The 18435-nt window shown below is 32.6% G+C and overlaps 2 protein-coding genes across 2 annotated transcripts; one reads left to right on the forward strand and one right to left on the reverse strand.

The window, feature by feature from the left end:
- Positions 1–2550: 2550 nt before the first annotated feature.
- LOC123704188 (GATA zinc finger domain-containing protein 14-like) lies at positions 2551–5213 on the reverse strand. The gene is made up of 2 exons (XM_045652498.1): positions 5147–5213; positions 2551–4678 (listed from the first exon to the last, which is right to left on the reverse strand). The coding sequence occupies exons 1-2, from the start codon at positions 5189–5191 to the stop codon at positions 2654–2656; spliced, it is 2070 nt and encodes a 689-aa protein (XP_045508454.1). The 5' UTR covers positions 5192–5213; the 3' UTR covers positions 2551–2653.
- An 8783-nt stretch (positions 5214–13996) lies between these two features.
- On the forward strand, positions 13997–15447 carry LOC123704211. The gene is made up of 2 exons (XM_045652526.1): positions 13997–14099; positions 14946–15447. The coding sequence occupies exons 1-2, from the start codon at positions 14046–14048 to the stop codon at positions 15372–15374; spliced, it is 483 nt and encodes a 160-aa protein (XP_045508482.1). The 5' UTR covers positions 13997–14045; the 3' UTR covers positions 15375–15447.
- The last annotated feature ends 2988 nt before the right edge of the window (positions 15448–18435 follow it).

Here is an 18435-nt window from a genome sequence, read left to right on the forward strand (position 1 = left end):
ACTAAATAACTATAAGAAGAAGGAACCATTAAACGGTATTCAAGAATCAAACGAGAAAAACTATATATTACCTACATCCACAAGAACAATCAACGAAGATAATCAAAGTTATAATTTGAATCAAAATATCTGTGAAATCAAAACAAACCCTGAACAAAAAGCAGGAGGTATTTTCACCAATACACCAAAAGAGTTCAATTTAAACAACAACTATATAAGACGAGACGTGCCGTTAGTGCCTGCTTTAACATCGGAACCAATAAATAATTACGCTAATTATTATCTTATATCTAACAAAATCGCTCAACGACTTCAGACCATCGATCCAAGCAAAGCTGTAAACACACAAGGAAGTACAACACAAAATGCTCCTCGCAATTTAAACCCTACCCACAATGCAAACATTGTTAACTCTATTCAAAACAGCGATGACCCTTATCCAGTTTCCAGTATACCACAATATCAAAACATCGAGCAACAACCTAAGGCTTCTCCAATAAACATACTTCCAAAACCCATACAACCGACTGTAATTCAAAGGCCTGGGCTATATACAGAATCAGCTAAGCCAATAATACCTGAACAACCTCAAGTATATACCAGAGTGAGTAGTGTTTATGATTCACAATTACACAATCCAGAACGGAATTTATTATGTGAAGAGGTAAAAACTATGAAAGGCAATCCATATTCTTCAATAAATTCACATAATACTGAAGAACTGAAGTATCCGAAGCCTTCAAATTTAATTCAATCTATTTTATCTAATACTCCAATAAGTAATTATGCTATAACACCAAATTTATCCCCAAAATCATTTACAAACAATCCAGTAATGTGCAATGAATCACCAAATGACAGATATTCATCTTTAATCAGTACTTCATTGAATAACATCGCATCTGTTTTATTTACGAATATGCTTACCTCATTAAATAAAATCATTGATAACAATAATTCAATAGGAACATTCGAAAATTCTTCAACATTACCCCAAATATCTAATACGAACCTACCTTTATTACCAGAATTGTCTGAAGCATCTTTAGATGTACCTATATTTTCAGTAATTCCACCATGTGTAGAGTCACCACGATTATTACCAGATCCTTTTATTTTAGAAAATACTTCATCAATACCGAAGTCTTTATCAAAAACGAATAAAAGGAGTAAATCTAAGAATAAGTCAGTAGATAATTTTATTTCAACTATAACAATTAATGTTTTACCATCAGTTCAACAAACATCTCATGAGATCATTATACTTATATAAAATCATTGTTTAATTTTATGTATTTAATTTAATAATTTAAAACTTAGGTATAAGTGCGAAAGCGTTTGTAAATAAATAATTATTATTTTTATTAACATTGTATTATTTACTAGCTGTTCCCCGCGGTTTCACCCGCATTGCTCCGCTCCTGTTGATCTTAGCGTGATGATAATATATAGCCTGAGATATAGTTCCTGAGATTAGCGCGTTCAAACAAACAAACAAACTCTTCAGCTTAATAACATTAGTAAAGATAAATAAAAATTGTTTCTTCCTTAGCCGTTGAACATAATTAAAATATGTATTATGAATATTAATTTTATTTATAGCTTTTATAATATAAAGAAAGAAAAGTATTTTAGTTAAACTAATGATATCTAACAATGCCTATGAACACAGATTATTAATGAAAATATAATAAAACATATGAATTGTATTCCTTACGGATAAAAATAAATTTTAATTATTAGTATCCGAGATTTTAAAGTGAAACTGAAGACTTGAAGGGCGTTCAAAGTAAAATTTCAAAGTAAGGCGACGATTTTGGTATCTTTGAATCTTGCCAAAGATGTTTCACTTCTGACACGTATGCTCGCCACACACGCTTTTTTTAAATTTGTTTTTATAAAAGTAAATTCCAATAAATTTTAAATATAAAAAAAACATTGTTTGCTTATAATTCACTGCGTAGCAAAATACATTGTACTCCTGAGTAAAGTAACTGAAGATGGGGTAAAATTCAATTTACTTCTATTTACAAGACCCGAATTGAATCTTGAAGAATGTAAACAACATTTCACTCAAATGTAATTTACATCTATAATGGCTTGACTATACAAATGTATTTTTATACTAGCTGTGCCGCGCGGTTTCACCCGCGTGGCTCCGCTCCTGTTGGTCTTAGCGTGATAATATTACTCGTGGATAATGTAGCTTTCGAATGGTGAAAGAATTTTTAAAATCGGTCCAGTAGTCTAAGAGCCTATTCATTACTTTCAAACAAACAAACAAAGTTTTCCTCTTTATAATATTAGTGTAGATGACGTAGAAAATATTCCACTTCGTTGATTTTCTTGTAAGAGTTAGAATACGACGATGAGTTATGTATTATGTTAAAATGTATAATATAGCCGCCGCCCAAGGTTTCGCTTGCGTAGTAAAGGAAAACCTGTATAACGCCTATCTTTTAGTAAATTTCATCCAAAACTGAACCGTCAGTAGTGAAGACGTGAAGAGAAGGACAAACAGACAGTTTCGCATTAATAATATTAGATAGGAATAATATAACAGCGTGTTAAAAAGACACATTTTTCATAAATTATAATATTTAATAATTAACACAGTAAAAACTAAAATTCTATAAATATCAAGTTAACCCTTTTAAGTCCACGATCGTGCAAAAACAACTGTAGCATCACTGTCTCTTGCATGTTGTCTATGTCCTCCATCATGTTTGAAGTCATTTTCTGAAACAACTTTAACTTTTGCCTCTACTTCTCCCTGCTGACCATATTTAACCACTTTCGAACGAGCATATACTGTTTCTACGTCTTTTCTTTGATTTTCTATAGGTTTTTGCGTAGGTTTATTGTTTTCATGATTGTAATATGTGTGATACTCATTATTATTTTCGCGTATATTTACTCTTTTTGTTTCAAAACCAGGTTCAAGCAAAGCAGGTGGTGTTTGGAATTTAATATCTTCAAATACTGGTTTTAAATGAGCTTTTTTACTGTCTTTATCTGATGAATGAATATCGTTGACTCTAACTCTATTGTCCGGATGTTTTATTGTATTATCATCGTGTGTTTTTTCGTACCTTCTTCTTTCTCTATTAAGTTCTTTCTCGTCATCCATGTTATAGAAATGCCTGTTATGGAATAGATATAAGTCTTCTTCATCGCTTGCGTATATTTTGTCTTTAGTGAAGTCGGGATAATAGTCTATAATGTCATACATTATTGGTAACGATTCTTCAGTACTTACATCAGGTAAATAATGTGTAGCTTCTAGAGAATGTGTAAATGTTTCTATGTTAGGTTTTGCTTTTAATTCACCTCTAATATGTTCTGTTACAGGGCTATCTGATTCAAATTCAATAAATTTTGGAACTAATTCGACAGTGGTTATCTTAGTTTTGTCATTACAATTTTTGGCTTCAGGTTTTTTATTCTTTCTTTTTGACTTTTTCTTACGCTTCTTGGTAGTGTGCGTTTGACTGTTAGTATCAACACTAGATTGTGAAAACTGTGGCATTTGGAACATTTGCTCAAAATTGTATGGTAAATTTGCAGTTGAAAAATCGAAGGAGTCAAAATGTTGATTTGGTGCAAATGAGTTTATGTAAGACATCCATTGTTTCATAAAATTATCTTGTGTTTTTGAAGACTTCTTCTTTGGCTGACTATTATGAACGTTTTGGGCGGATTTGCGAATATTTCGGTTATCTACTTCAACGCCATCTTTGCTAATATCAAATGCATTTTGAGGTAAATTGGTGTTACTTTTTATGTCTTCTACTTTATCCTTCTTTAAAGGTGATCTTTGCAACTGAACTTCAGCATTTACTTGTCTTTCTTGTTTTACGTTTTGTTCATTTTTATTTATTTCATGAACGCTTTCTTCTCTACATCGGTTTCTAATTTCATTCTCTTTTTTAGATATTATATTTTCATTCCCTTCAACTTTTGTTTTTGTGAGATCATCTTGTCTTTTCATATTATTTCTTTGTATATGTACCACTTCTTCGTCATTAAGAATCATATCTTTATTATTCAAATTCTTTCGTGTTTTCTCGGATTTTTGTGGTGTTGATTCCTTGTATTCTAGATTTTCAGTTCCCTTTTTATTTTTGTTACTTCTGTTATTACTTACGCGTACTTTGACATCTTTAGGCTTTGTGCTTTTTTGTTTAGTATTTGGTGAACTTGTATCTTTGTTTTTATTATTTAGATTTCTCTGTATTGGTTCATAAATATTTGCTGGCACTTTGGTAACACTACCGACACTTGAAATTGTATTTTTATTGCGTCGCACATCTTTTTGAATGGATTCGTTATTTTTAATATAATCAGTAGGTACTATGAAGTAATTGTTAACTACGTTTGGTGTTCCTTTTGGGCGAATTTGGTCGGATATTTCTATACCATTTTGATTGTAAATCTTAGTACTGGGATCTATAAATGCTTGTATGGCGGGATTTGAGAGTAATCTATTGAAATATATTTCTTGCAATTGATTTGCGATGGGTGTAGGTTGATAGTTTGCTACAGGATTTTGAACTGTATACTGTTGGCTGTAGGGTGAAGGTTGCGTGACGTATGGCTGGCTTCCATAAATGTTTCCATAACTTTGAGCCCTGTACGGACATGTTGAAACTAGTTGATATTGATTTTGTGATTTTACCTGAAAATAGCAATAGTTTATATTAAAAGATGAAACTTTAATAATTTTATTTCCTCGATACAATATTATTATCATATAAAATATAAATATAACTCTGTACCCCAATCGATCAAAATAATTGCTTTAATTGTGGGTCCAGCGGCTTTGGTTGCATTAAAGGTAAAGTCCTGTACTTATAACATTTTGCTCAACTTTATTTATAAATTTATAAATATTCTACATATATTATGATATCTATATATACTAATATTATAAAGCTTGTTTGTTTGTTTCAACGCGCTAATCTCAGGCACTACGGGTCCGATTTGAAATTCTTTGTCACTGTTAGATAGTCCATTTATCCAGGAAGGCTATAGGCTATATAATATCATCACGCTAACACCAATAGAAGCGGATCAATGCGGGTAAAACCGCGGGACACAGCTAGTTACTTGTACATGAAATAACTAGTATATAAACAAAACTTACCAATACTACACAAGTACATAAACAGTACCACAATATTTTATACATAATTCTACATTATCTATAACTTTTTTTTAAAACATTTACATACAAAATCGTTATTATGAGTACGTGTTGTATGTTATATTGGTTCTATATAACAAGATATATTTTAGATAAATCTTATGTGGTTGTGATAAGCCACGAATTAATATCATTATTGTATTGTTACATAATGAGGAAGATGTGTTATGTAATCAGTTACAAATTGTTATTTAAATCTAGACACTAGCTGTCAAAAGAGTATCTGGTGACCACTATGAAACATTTCACCAGAAGTTTGAGAGGAGATACGGAAAACCTAACTGAAAATATAGTAAAATAAGGATAATAAGTTGACAGCAAAGCTTGCTGATTTTACTTGATGGATTCGTCGCGAAACTCCTTATAAAATATTAAAAGAAAAGAAAACTACTAATTGAAACAATGTAAATTATGTGTAATTATATTATCTTATAGTTTTTAATAGTTTTCTTGACATTATATTTGTAATATTTAAACCTAATTATCAAAATAACGATGTATTCTTAGAACAAAAAAAGGGGTTTCTTTCAAATTAAACCACAAAAAATCTAGACGTGATACAAATTTTTTAAATCTTAATTTCCGTTCAGAAGTATCACTTCTACATACATAATATTATAATAAATCTGTAGAAGGGTCAATTCTGTACATTGAAAATATTGAAAAAATAAATAGCAGGGAGTGTTACTGGATCGATACCAAACCCAAATATGTGATTAAAAAAATTTTTGTCTGTCTGTCTGTCTGTCTGTCTGTCTGTCTGTCTGTCTGTATGTGAAGACATCACGTGAAAACTACCGGTTCGATTTCGATGAAACTTGGTATAATTATACCTTATTATCCTGGGCGTAAAATAGGATACTTTTTATCCTGGAAAAATACGCAGAAAAAAATTAATCTTAATTTTTCAGTTATCCATAGACGTTGTTCTGTAGAACCGCGAACACACGTTGCGTATTATTATAGGCTTAGATGTATTTGGGTCCAATAGATATTTATAAGATGTCATTGTACGAGTTACTCAAAATGGAGAAATAAACCATCCACGCAAAGACCGACATCCGCGCGGACGGAGTCGCGGGCGGAAGCTAGTCTATAATAATCTTGTGCAAAAATAAGAAGGAGCGCGAAAAAAAATTTTTTTGCAGACCAGTGTTATTAAGCTATTGCATAGCTTCTACCGCGGGCCTTGAGCGCGGGGACCGAATCGAGAAATTCCGTAACGGAAAAACCTCACGCTCCCCACTCCGACGGTCACGGAGGTGTGGCTAGAAGGCATAGCATGCAATAGCTTTACCGCGGCAGTCCCCGAGTGCCACACGTCGTTTTTTAATTGTTTTTTTCTATTATTAAAAGCCGAGATATTATACCGTTTATAAATAGATAGGTACTGTTCATTCAATGGACCGCAATTGTTTAATCAGTATCACTACCTATACCTAGACGAAAAACAACAGGTAATATTATCAATAGGTACTTGGAATATAGTTCTGTTTGGACATAGGAATCGTGTCCCTTCAGTGGGATCTAAAAATGGCTGAAAAAAAATAACATGAAAAGGTAATAAGTACATTACGTATTAACGTTTTCATATTTTACAAAACACATCAAGTTTTGATTACGAGTAAATAATATACAAGTTAGTAAAATCAAAATTGGTCACTGGGTTAAGGTTAAACGAAATTACTCAGCATAATAATTAGGTACTTATTCGTATTTCAATTACTTACGTTAATCTATACTTTATATTATTATATAAAGCTGAAGAGTTTGTTTGTTTGTTTGAACGCGCTAATCTCGGGACCTACTGGTCCGATTTGAAAAATTATTTTGGTGTTATCGACCATTTATCGAGGAAGGCTATAGGCTATAGATATTATAGGTACCTATATCATCTCGCTCAGACCAACAGGAGCGAAGCACTGCGGGTAAAACCGCGGAGCACAGCTAGTACCTACATAGATATTCATTTATTAGGAACATTTCATTCCTAAATTACTAATTTTCAATCCTTTGACTACGCGAGCGAAGCTGCGGGCTTGTATACTATTTAATTTCAAACATGTACGTGATTATAGAAATTAATGTTTATTTTTATTTCGTATATAAACCATTGAGATAATATTACTACGTATGGAGGAGACACCATGAACAAAATCCGTTGTGTAGTTTTAAAGATCTGAACATACATACATACAAACGCGGGAAGCTACTTTGCTTTATACTATGTAGTGATCATACAGATTTTAATCATATTCGTGATACAGATTCGATATATTAATCTAGTGAAAAGCACCTATCTATGTTCGAAAACGATCATAGATGAGATTGATTTTCAGTTCAGTGATTTGATAAAACTCGACTCTACAAATAGAATAACTATTTATTTTCTACTAGCTTTCCACCCGCAGCTTCGCCCGCGCAGTCAAAGAAAAACCCGCATAGTTCCCGTTCCCGAGGGATTACCGGGATAAAACCTATCCTATTTCTCGGGGTAAAAAGTAGCCTATATCCTTTCTCGGGTATCATAATATCTCTATACCAAATTTCATGCAAATTGGTTCAGTAGTTGAGGCGTGATTGAGTAACAGACAGACAGACAGAGTTACTTTCGCATTTATAATATTAGTATGGATTATTTATGGCTGTATCATTGTACAATTCAATAGGCTGTTAGATACTCTAGGCTCGAACTGAAAAATATTTTTGCTGTATATATTCAACGAACATATTTTTTTAAATTATGATTCGATCAACAGGAGCGCAACTTCATTGGAAAATGAAAATAATGCGGGAAAACCTATTGGTCCGGGAGCCAGAAGCATATTTTATGACCAAGTTCCTCTCAAGCGGTAATTAGTAAAATGCATCAAAATATAGTCTTATGAAGCCTCGTGAACGTCAGCTGGAGCTCGGTTGGGGGGGTGAGCGGTTGTAGCCTCCCACGCACGTAAGAAAAAAAAGTATATTCAGTCATTTCCTCTCAGCTAAAAATTTGTCAAATTGTAGCTAACCCAATATCTCAACGAAAAATAATAATCAGCTGGTTACAGCATGGTGTATTATGCGTCAGCTGGTGTCTCGAATATAATGAGACATTAACAAAATCATCGAGATACGTGGAATTCCATCAACATAAGTCCCCGTAAAATATAAGTAATAACTTTATTAATTATATATTATACTATTATTTTTTTAATAATTATTAATAGTTAACTAATGTTTTTAGTGGGTTATTTCATATTTGTTACACTTTTAGGTAGTTATGTGAATTTGATGATATTATGATAGTTATTTTTAAATGCAGTTTATAATATTTGTAAAAACATGTTTACCGATGTGGCTGAATGTACGTAGTGTAATCATGTGCACAACTAACCACCTCCAAGTACCTTATTACTGTCTATATTATGCTAGCGTGTGAAGCTTGAATTTTTAAAAATAACGATAATAATTAAAGATACGTCATTTCATCTCAGATGAAAATTTGTGAGCTGATTGTTAATATACTGATGCGATAAATAAAAAAAATCAGCTAGCAATAATTCGAGGAAAACCTAGTAAGTTGATGCATATAAATTGGCAATAGATGCTTCTGTCCTCTGTCTAACTCCTATGTAATAACTTTCAAAGTATCAGCTGACGGTTTTTCCACCCAGATACAGCCAGCTGACCTATATATATATCCACAGTTACATATAAGCTATCATCAGGTAAATTTTAGTTTGAGAGGAAATCACGGAAAATAATTTTATTTTTTTCATGTTCGAGTCACCAGCTGACGTATAATACACCATGTTGTAACAAGCTGATTATTTTTTTTCGTTGAGATATTGGGTTAGCTACAATTTGACAAATTTTTAGCTGAGAGGAAATGAATGAATGTATTTTTTTTTCCTACGTGCGTGGGAGGCTACAACCGCTCACCCCCCCAACCGAGCGCCAGCTGACGTTCACGAGGCTTTACTCTGATGCGTCTGACGAATTATCTCTTGAGAGGAAATAATTAACCAAATTTGCACCTGGCTCCCTAACCATATGTATACTTTATATTTTGTGTTCTCTTTATTTTTGATTTGAAGTTAGTTACGCTACCTTATAAATAAAGACTGAAACTAGTTTTATTATCTTGTAGTACTAGTTGTTGATTAAATAATGAAAAATATCTTATTTTTTATTATTTCATAACCTATCTACGAGTAGATAAAAATCAATCAATGATATTATATACTCTGTATTAAGTTCGTCGGAGATCGTCGCGTCTGTTAAAATATACTCCATCCTTATTAGAATAGAGTATATTATTATATAAAGGAATTAATTTTACTGTATAACTACTAAATCGATTTTAATAATTAGAAATAAAAAACGACGTCTCTATTTTGTAATAATTTAGATATTTGGTTTGTTTCAAGTTGCTTTGTTGTTTCAAAGAAGATAAATAACTTTCTATAAGGTACATAATTTTATATATTAAAATGAATCGCAAAATGTGTTGGTAAGCGCATAACTCGAGAACGGCTGAACTGATTTCGATAATTATTGCACGCCTCATAAGCGAAGCGTTGAGGTGGGTACTACTGTCACTTCGCGCAAAACATCTGATTTTTCAAACTTAAAATGTCTTTATGTATCATACATTGCACTTGTAAGATAATACTTACACACACATATTAAGAAAAAACACTATTTTTAACATTCATGATATTTTTGATGTCATTTTTGTTATTTAAACTAGTTAAAAAACAGTTTTAAAAAGTTCTGTCTTGGACGTCCGTGTGTCTGTATGTGCGGAGGATTTTCTTGTTAACACGATAGCGACCGAAATACTTTACTAATCGAGTCTTTTTTTTTCTCTTACGCTTGAGTATGCTCAGGAATAGAACCCTTTCATTTTTCAGGGTCTGATTCGATGTGGTTTAATTGTTATTAAATAAACAAACAAAAAAAAAAGGATGAGATTATGAGGCGTGCACTTTTGGATTTTCCAAATTATTTTTTTATTATATTTCTTGAAGTACGAGGATGGGTCTTATGTAGAGAAAAAGTAAACATGTACCACGGGCGAAGCCGGGGCGGACCGCTAGTACCTACATAAAAAAGCGTACAGGTAAAAAACTTTCAGAAACACAATATTTTTTCATTGCAGACGAGAATGTTTCTCAAATGCAATAGACAGGGTTATTAAACCTTGCATAAACCAACACAGTAGTAAGTAATAGTAAAACTATATTTGGTATATACATTAAAAAACTACAGCACAAATAAAACAAACAGATAACAAACAAAACACTTTAATAAACACTTAAATTAACAATTTCTCCAACTCAACGAGAACATTTGTGATCAATTTCAACAACCCGGAAAGTAAGCCGCTACCATCAGACAAGCCAGTTAACAAACTCAGTACCAAATTGAGTACTTGAGATACTAAACCTAACAGTAATCCTGGAGCAGCCAAAACATTAGATCTGAACAATGATATTAACACACTAATATACAGAAACAGAACGGACGTCAAATCTGTTAAAGTAGCATACAAAAGAGGCAGTGTACATCCAAAATACGGTAGTAAAGCAGGCGTTAGATTCTGTACTATATTTGAAAGGTTATTCAGGTTATTTATAAGGTTGATAAGGAATGGAATCAACAGGCAAGCTAGTTGATTTGCTATTGGTAGTACAGTTGATATTTCGTCGAAGGCAAGGCGTAAAGCCGAGACTGAGTAGGCTGGTATCATCGCACTTGCGTTCTTAATCTGGAAGAAAAAAGAATATTTTAGCTTAAATTATTATCTACAAGGTAAAATGGTTCTTACAAATTACAAACAGATTATCTAGTAATAAACAGTATGAAATAGTTTCTGTTAAACATAGTTTGTAAAGAGGATATGGACTATTAACGAAATTAGTTTCATAATTTTAATGTTGCTTTTGTAAAATAAAATACCTACGTAAATAAAAAGATAATGATTTGATTACGTAAGGCTAGATATAAGTTCCCTGACTTGGCCAATTTTAAAAAAGGAATTTTTAGTCTTTACTTTAGAAATGTCAAAGACTATCAAATATTTATGTATCGAACTAAAAGAGAATTGGTAAATTTCTCTCGTATAGAGACAACGATCTATTCCTTATCTTCAATGATTAAAGTTATCTATACCTATTATATATAAGAATTACTGACTTAATAACACACTGCCGTTACGAGATAAATATTTTAAATTAAAATAAAAAATCAAATGTACTGGAAAATTGCTGTTAAAACAAAATATATAGGTAGAGTCTCTGAATCCTGACAAATATCTGCTAAGTAAGCCAAATATAATGCAGATTTTGAAAGACTACCAACATCCTAATGTAAAACAGTAGACAATAAACTCAGATAACGACAAAATTGCTTCAAAGAATTCGTGTTTCGGCTAGCGGTCGCAAATGTCGCTGCGATTGCGGAAAAACTTAAGTTTTAGCTCCCCGGAGTAACCAAATTTTGCACAAAGAGAAAAAAAATGAAGAGAATTTAAAATCACATAGATTATAATAAATGCAGTGTAGATAGGTACTTCGACTATGATAATCACTATGATTATTTTAAACAATTAGGTAAATTGAATTATCTTGCTCTATTAAACCACGATAAAAAGAAAATTTTGGCTAAAAATATTAATGTAATCTCACTTAGTTCTAAATCAATCTAGATTCAACGTAAATAAAAGATACTAACCAAAATTAAAACCACGAAACTTTTAACATTCAAACGTAATACAGACTATACTTATCTAAATAATATATCAACTTGCCTATAAAAATAGTGTTACTATTATATAAACGAATGTTATCATTGTTTTAAAATTATTCTTGCATAAATATATGCAATAGATTAGTTTTTTATGTTATTATTACTTCCGATTTGGCAACAATTGCGAAGAATAGATGTAGAAAGCAGTTTAATCAAAGTTTTTTTTATTAAACAATAGTTATTGTTACGGATTTCCGAAAATATTTGTACGAATATATTAACAATGGTTTTGGCCTTGACAGTATCGAAGATCCTATCCTACTAGTCCCACTAATATTATAAATGCGAAAGTTTGTGAGGATGGATGTATCTCTTTCACGCAAATGCTACTGAACCGATTGCAATGAAATTTAGCAGACATATAGAGGATAACTTGGATTAACACATAGGATAGGTTTTATCCCGGAAATCCCACGGGATCGGGAACTATGCGCTTTTTCTTTGAAAATTTTTCTTTGAAATTTAGCAGACATATAGAGGATAACTTGGATTAACACATAGGATAGGTTTTATCCCGGAAATCCCACGGGATCGGGAACTATGCGCTTTTTCTTTGAAAATTTTTCTTTGAAATTTAGCAGACATATAGAGGATAACTTGGATTAACACATAGGATAGGTTTTATCCCGGAAATACCACGGGAACGGGAACTATGCGCTTTTTCTTTGAAAACGCGGGAACGCCTCTGGCGGAAAAGTTTGCGTGACCAATATTTATAATAAGACCTTTAAATTTATTTTTCTTTGTATTAAAATGGGACCATAGAGTTTGGTCTGTTAACTTCAATTCAGTATTTCCAGTCGAAATATATTTTTCGAATGCATCGTTTTGCATACTTTGCATTATTATTATTAGCTGTAAATTATATTTTACTATAGTAATAAGAACCGAACCGTGAGATGACTAGGTGCATAACTCAGGCCCCGGAATCACAGACACAATAGAAAATCTATTGTGTCGTGGACCGATTGGGCCGCTAGGGGCTCAATGGGTTATAAATATAATTTCCACAAAAAATACGAATGTCTCTAACATATTTGATATAATATTTTCCCTTGCGCATGTCGCTACCAGAGTGAACCTTCAGTTCACCCTGGTACCACCCACGCCGATGTAGAAGCCCTTCTGGCTAACATCTAGAGACGACACACAAAAAAAATGATAACTTGTACAAATTACGAATTCCTAAAAAGTAGGCCATTAAGGAGAAACGAGATAATATAAGATTCTCTGTCTTATTTACTTCGTTTATTGTTAAAATAAAAAATCAAGAAATTGACTCTACAATTTGCAGACTTTGCAGATATCATACATAGTATAAATAAAGTTGCTTTCTCTGTCCCTATGTCCCTTTGTATGCTTAAATCTTTAAAACTACGCAACGGATTTTGATGCGGTTTTTTTTAATAGATAGAGTGATTCAATAGGAAGGTTTTAGTATTTTTCAATTTATCTGTGCATGTTATAACTTCACCACAGCTCGAACAGTGAAGGAAAACATCGTGAGGACACAAAGAATCAAAAATATTGACTACATGTGACATCTGCCAACCCGCACCTAGCCAGCGTGGTGGACTATGGCTTGTACCCTTATGGGAGGCCCGGGTCCCATATAGAGCTGATGATGATGATGATTTAGGAGGCCGTACGTATAAAGTGAAATATAAATAATTAAAAAAAAATGATCGTAAAGTTTAGAATTGTTAGAAAAAGAATGTTATTAATATAATCTTATTTGGCATTTAATTTAGTGGCTTGCGATTAGAAATTAATAAATAATATATTATCAGTTATAATTCGATCGATATTTTGCATAATTACGTAAAAACGAACTATGTTTTGATAGAATGCGATAGTTAGATATGCGCAATAAAGAATCGCTTAAGAAATTTTTGAATTACAATCTTATCAATACCTATTGACACAAAATATTGAAACAAATGATTATATAAAATATGTGTTTATTACAAAAGCGCCACAAAAAACGGTCTGGTAGTCGGGAATAGGTCATTTCGGTAAATATTTTTTTTTATTTACAAAAATGGGTCGAAAAATCGGTGCTGCGTTTTTGTTTGTAGCCGTTTGTTTACTTATGGTGAGTTTGGTAGTCACCATTTTTATTTCTAAATTAGAAAGATGTTCCATCACATCTTTGTTTAATAGAAAAACCAGAAAGAGTAGAGCTGTTGTTGTATGACGGTATATTGGGATTAGAGATCAAGGTACGCTGGAACTTCCAATTCCTGGATTCCACAATTAAATTTGATAAAAATAAGTACCTTTCTGGAACATTCTTTACAAAGGAAAAAATATACGAATACAAATCTGCAAGACCCCAACAATGTTAAATTACTAAAAATAGATTTCATGGACATAGATAAGTAGGTTTCCACCCGCGGCTTCGCCCGCGCAGTCAATGAAAAACCCGCATAGTTCCCGTTCCCGTGGGATTTCCGGGATTGCGTCATTTTCCCGATTGCGGATAAAAAGTAGCCTATGTCCATTCTCGGGTATCAAAATATCTCTATACCAAATTTCATGAAAATTGGTTCAGTAGTTTAGGCGTGATTGAGTAACCGACAGACAGACAGAGTTACTTTCGCATTTATAATATTAGTATGGATATAATATTGTAAGAGCTTAAATAAACTTAAGTATTGCAGAAAAAAAATAGTATAAAAAATTCAGCATTTCAGCATAGTTTTTTATTATCTATGTGCCTGGAAAATTATTTCGATCAGCAAAATTTATAACTTGACCCGATATCACAAGGGAATTAGATACACTTACAAATATTACTCTCAATAAATATAGACTGTCTCTTTTTCTCCAATTTATATCGTTCTAGAAAAAGAAAGGGACAGCAACTGTCACCCTGATCCATCTTTAACATTCCATTGTAATTTAAATTTTTTTTTCTAAATACGAGTTTTTTTTTCAGCGACCAGTAACCGCGACATCCGTCCAACTGCCAGCAGTATATCCTCTAGTGAACATCCTACTACCATTACTGAACAACGTATACAACCTCCTTCTATCTCTACTGTCAATTTTCGACACCCTCCCGCCATCCATCAGCTGTTTGATTCCAGTCGATTTAAGCGCTTTAGAAACTTCTTTATTGAAGTTATATTCTCAAGCATTGGCCATTGTGAACTTCTTGAGATCATTGCCAGAATATGCGGTTGGCGCGAACCCTTCGACTCCTAGTTCAGGGGTTGCCAACATGCAAAACCTACTCTCAACTTTGGTATCAGCGATCACAGACTTGGCAGACGACGTTCTGGTTGGCATTGGCGGCAGTCTGTTACCAGGGTTACTCCAATTGGTTGTTATGGTCGTTCAAGCCGTGCTTAACTTGTTACTTTAAAAATATAGACGCTAATCTTACTTGTTATCTAGAGTAAGCTGTTATATATTTAATAAATTGTTGAATCATTTAATTGAATGTTTAATTTAAACCTAGTTGTATTTAAAAATAGTAATATTTTTTTTTTTCAAAATTACAATGTATTCCTTTACCGGTGCATTTACATTAAACGAACATAGAGCTAGAGCTGGAGCAAGAGCATTCTTTCGTGATCTTTTAGTGTAAACGAAAACTCGTATTCAGTGTTGTTCAGTATTAGAACATTGCATAGAATCTTTTCGAACGCAGTACGCACTAAGAACAACAAAAGAATGCTCAACGCCTATTTTCACTAAAATAATTTAGTACGTGGGGTTAGAATGAGCATTTGTCGGTTTGATATAAATTTAACGTTATAGGAATAACAATCTTATTGTTTGTAGTTGAAATTAAAATTATCGAATTTTAATTATAAACTTAAAGAGGCGAGAGAGACATATTATAAAAAGACAATGTAAATTTTTTTAGGTCGCAGGCTAAGAGCTATCTAGAATATTATAAAAAAAAAGACGGGTTGCAATCCGGGAGTGCCGGCAGAAGTGAAAACTTGATTATTAACGTTGAGTTCTCTCCATGCATCCGTCTTACGCTTTTTCGTCTAGGTTACGTGTCCTGACGCGAGTTTAAGATTTTATACCCATTACAGAAAAAGTGCTCAACGCCGCTAAAGAAGTTTTCACTTCAAAAAAAAATCTGACACCTATTCCTAGGTGGATAGCATAGTATGTACATGTCGACAACTTTCGATTCGAAACATTTGCTCGCAATATTTCTCAATAGACTTTCTTAAGTATACATCGCAATTATGTATTACTAGCATTCCGCCCGCGGCGTTACAAGTTATTCTCTATATGTGTGCTAAATTTAATAGTTCACTAGTATTTGCGTGAAAGAGTAAGAAACATACACATACACATACATCCATCCTCACAAACTTTCGTATTTATAATAATATTAGTAGGATAAGTAGGATGCTGATAATATAATTCCCAAAAGACGGTCAGGTGCAGGTTGTGAGGCGACGATTATAATCTAACGGAATTTACAGTTTTACGGTGACATAAACGTAATTTCACCAACATACGACAATTTGGCACAATGTCCCCTAAAATATAGGTAGTTGATGAACGTCACAGCCGTGGGCGGAGGGTGAGAGTCATTCAATTTTGTTACTGCGTCCATGCTTTGTGTTATTGATTTTTAAATGTCAAATGATCGCAACATATAAACCGAATATCAAATTCACAGATACATTTTTACAACTATTTTATTATAAGGTCTGACAAAATTTGTTTTATGCCACGTAGAAATAATACATTACGTTTGAATGATGTTAAATAAAAACAAACAATAAGTATTATAACAAAACAAACATTGATAAAATGGTGCTTCAGTGTTAATATGTGTCGGAAAAAAATGTTCTTTCCTTTCAGTATAAGTAACAAATTTGTAAAAATGGTTTTATTCCGTATAACACGTATACGAACAAACAAACACACTTACACTCTCTATCCACACAGAGATACATACACAAAATAATAAGTGCTCTACACTAAAACAATACAGTATTTAAAAACAAATAAGCTGTTTCTTTTAATATTAAGAATTCCACATTTTCCAAACGTATGGTCACCAACCCCGTTCCGATTCACTCACGCAAAATGTGACCATACATCCATGTTGCTATAATAATAGGTAATTTGGGTCTTCAATGTCGTATGACACAAAAGTACAAAACTGATATACAGTGGATTTAGTTTCATACATCATTACGTCTTAGGTTATAATCTTATATAATATAATAATAAAAAGATACATTATATTGCAATATTTCATATTACTCGAGGATCTTTTGCTATCCATACTAATATTATAAATGCGAAAGTAACTCTGTCTGTCTATCTGTTACTCAATCACGCCTTAACTACTGAACCAATTTGCTTGAAATTTGGTATAGAGATATTTTGATACCCGAGAAAGGACATAGGATAGGATTTATCCCGGAAATCATACGGGAACGGGTTTTTCTTTGAAAACGCGGGCGAAGCCGCGGGCGGAAAGCTAGCTTACTTTGTATAAATCTAAACTAATATAACTCTACTCTATCTCTCTGTCTCTACTCTACTCGACCGATTAAAAAAGAGAATTGAAAACTCTATCATATATCTCTACTATTACATAAGATTTGTATGTAGGTATATATAGCCATTAAGAGTATGAAATACTAGCTTTCCGCCTGCGGCTTCGCCCGCGTTTTCAAAGAAAAACCCGCATAGTTCCCGTTCCCGTGAGATTTCCGGGATAAAACCTAGCCTATATTACTCGTGGATAATGTAGCTTTCGAATGGTGAAAGAGCTTTCGAATGGTAAAATCGGTCCAGTAGTTTATCAGCCTATTTCATTACAATCAAACTAACAAACAAACAAAGTTTTCCTCTTTATAATATTATTGTAGAAAATAGGTAGGTATATTGTGTTCAGAAACTAAAGGAAATAGTTAAAATTTTACATAGACATATATTACACCATTATTAAATTCTTATATTATTCCTTCGACAAAAAACGCTCATATTATTTTAAACACTAACTAAAAAAACATTTCAGAATAAAGAAAATGTACCTACAATCAAACGTGAATCAAGTTAAAGGTCAAAGTGTTCAATACAGTTTCAATACTAAATTCTGTTTCATGATTTTACCAAGCAATGAAAATAGGTATAAAAAGAGCGTGTGTGCCGAGCACAAGTGTTAGAAGTGAAACTTCTTTGGCAAGATTCAAAGATACCAAAATCGTCGCCTAATCCATGACGTTACGGTATTGCCATGAAATTATACGCACAACGCGCCTAAGAACTACAAAACGTACTAATAAAAAGACGAATATTTACACATATAATTTCACTTTATTAATCTTTACTTTAATAAATTATAAGGGGAATAAAAATAGGATTGCTTCCGCGAAAATGTTTTAATGTACCGGATATCAGCTGTGTAAAGGAGGGTTTATATTGTAGCGACAAGG

Source organism: Colias croceus, chromosome 28 (genome assembly GCF_905220415.1).
Source record: "Colias croceus chromosome 28, ilColCroc2.1".
Taxonomy (NCBI): domain Eukaryota; kingdom Metazoa; phylum Arthropoda; class Insecta; order Lepidoptera; family Pieridae; genus Colias; species Colias croceus.

What these genes read in the sequence shown, in the direction of transcription:
- LOC123704188 (XM_045652498.1), bottom strand. Translation starts at nt 5,191, where the DNA reads ATGTATAAAATATTGTGGTACTGTTTATGTACTTGTGTAGTATTG. An exon ending in TATGTACTTGTGTAGTATTG is followed by an intron (nt 4,679 to 5,146) that starts GTAAGTTTTGTT and finishes TGCTATTTTCAG; the next exon opens with GTAAAATCACAAAATCAATA.
- LOC123704211 (XM_045652526.1), top strand. Translation starts at nt 14,046, where the DNA reads ATGGGTCGAAAAATCGGTGCTGCGTTTTTGTTTGTAGCCGTTTGTTTA. An exon ending in TAGCCGTTTGTTTACTTATG is followed by an intron (nt 14,100 to 14,945) that starts GTGAGTTTGGTA and finishes TTTTTTTTTCAG; the next exon opens with CGACCAGTAACCGCGACATC.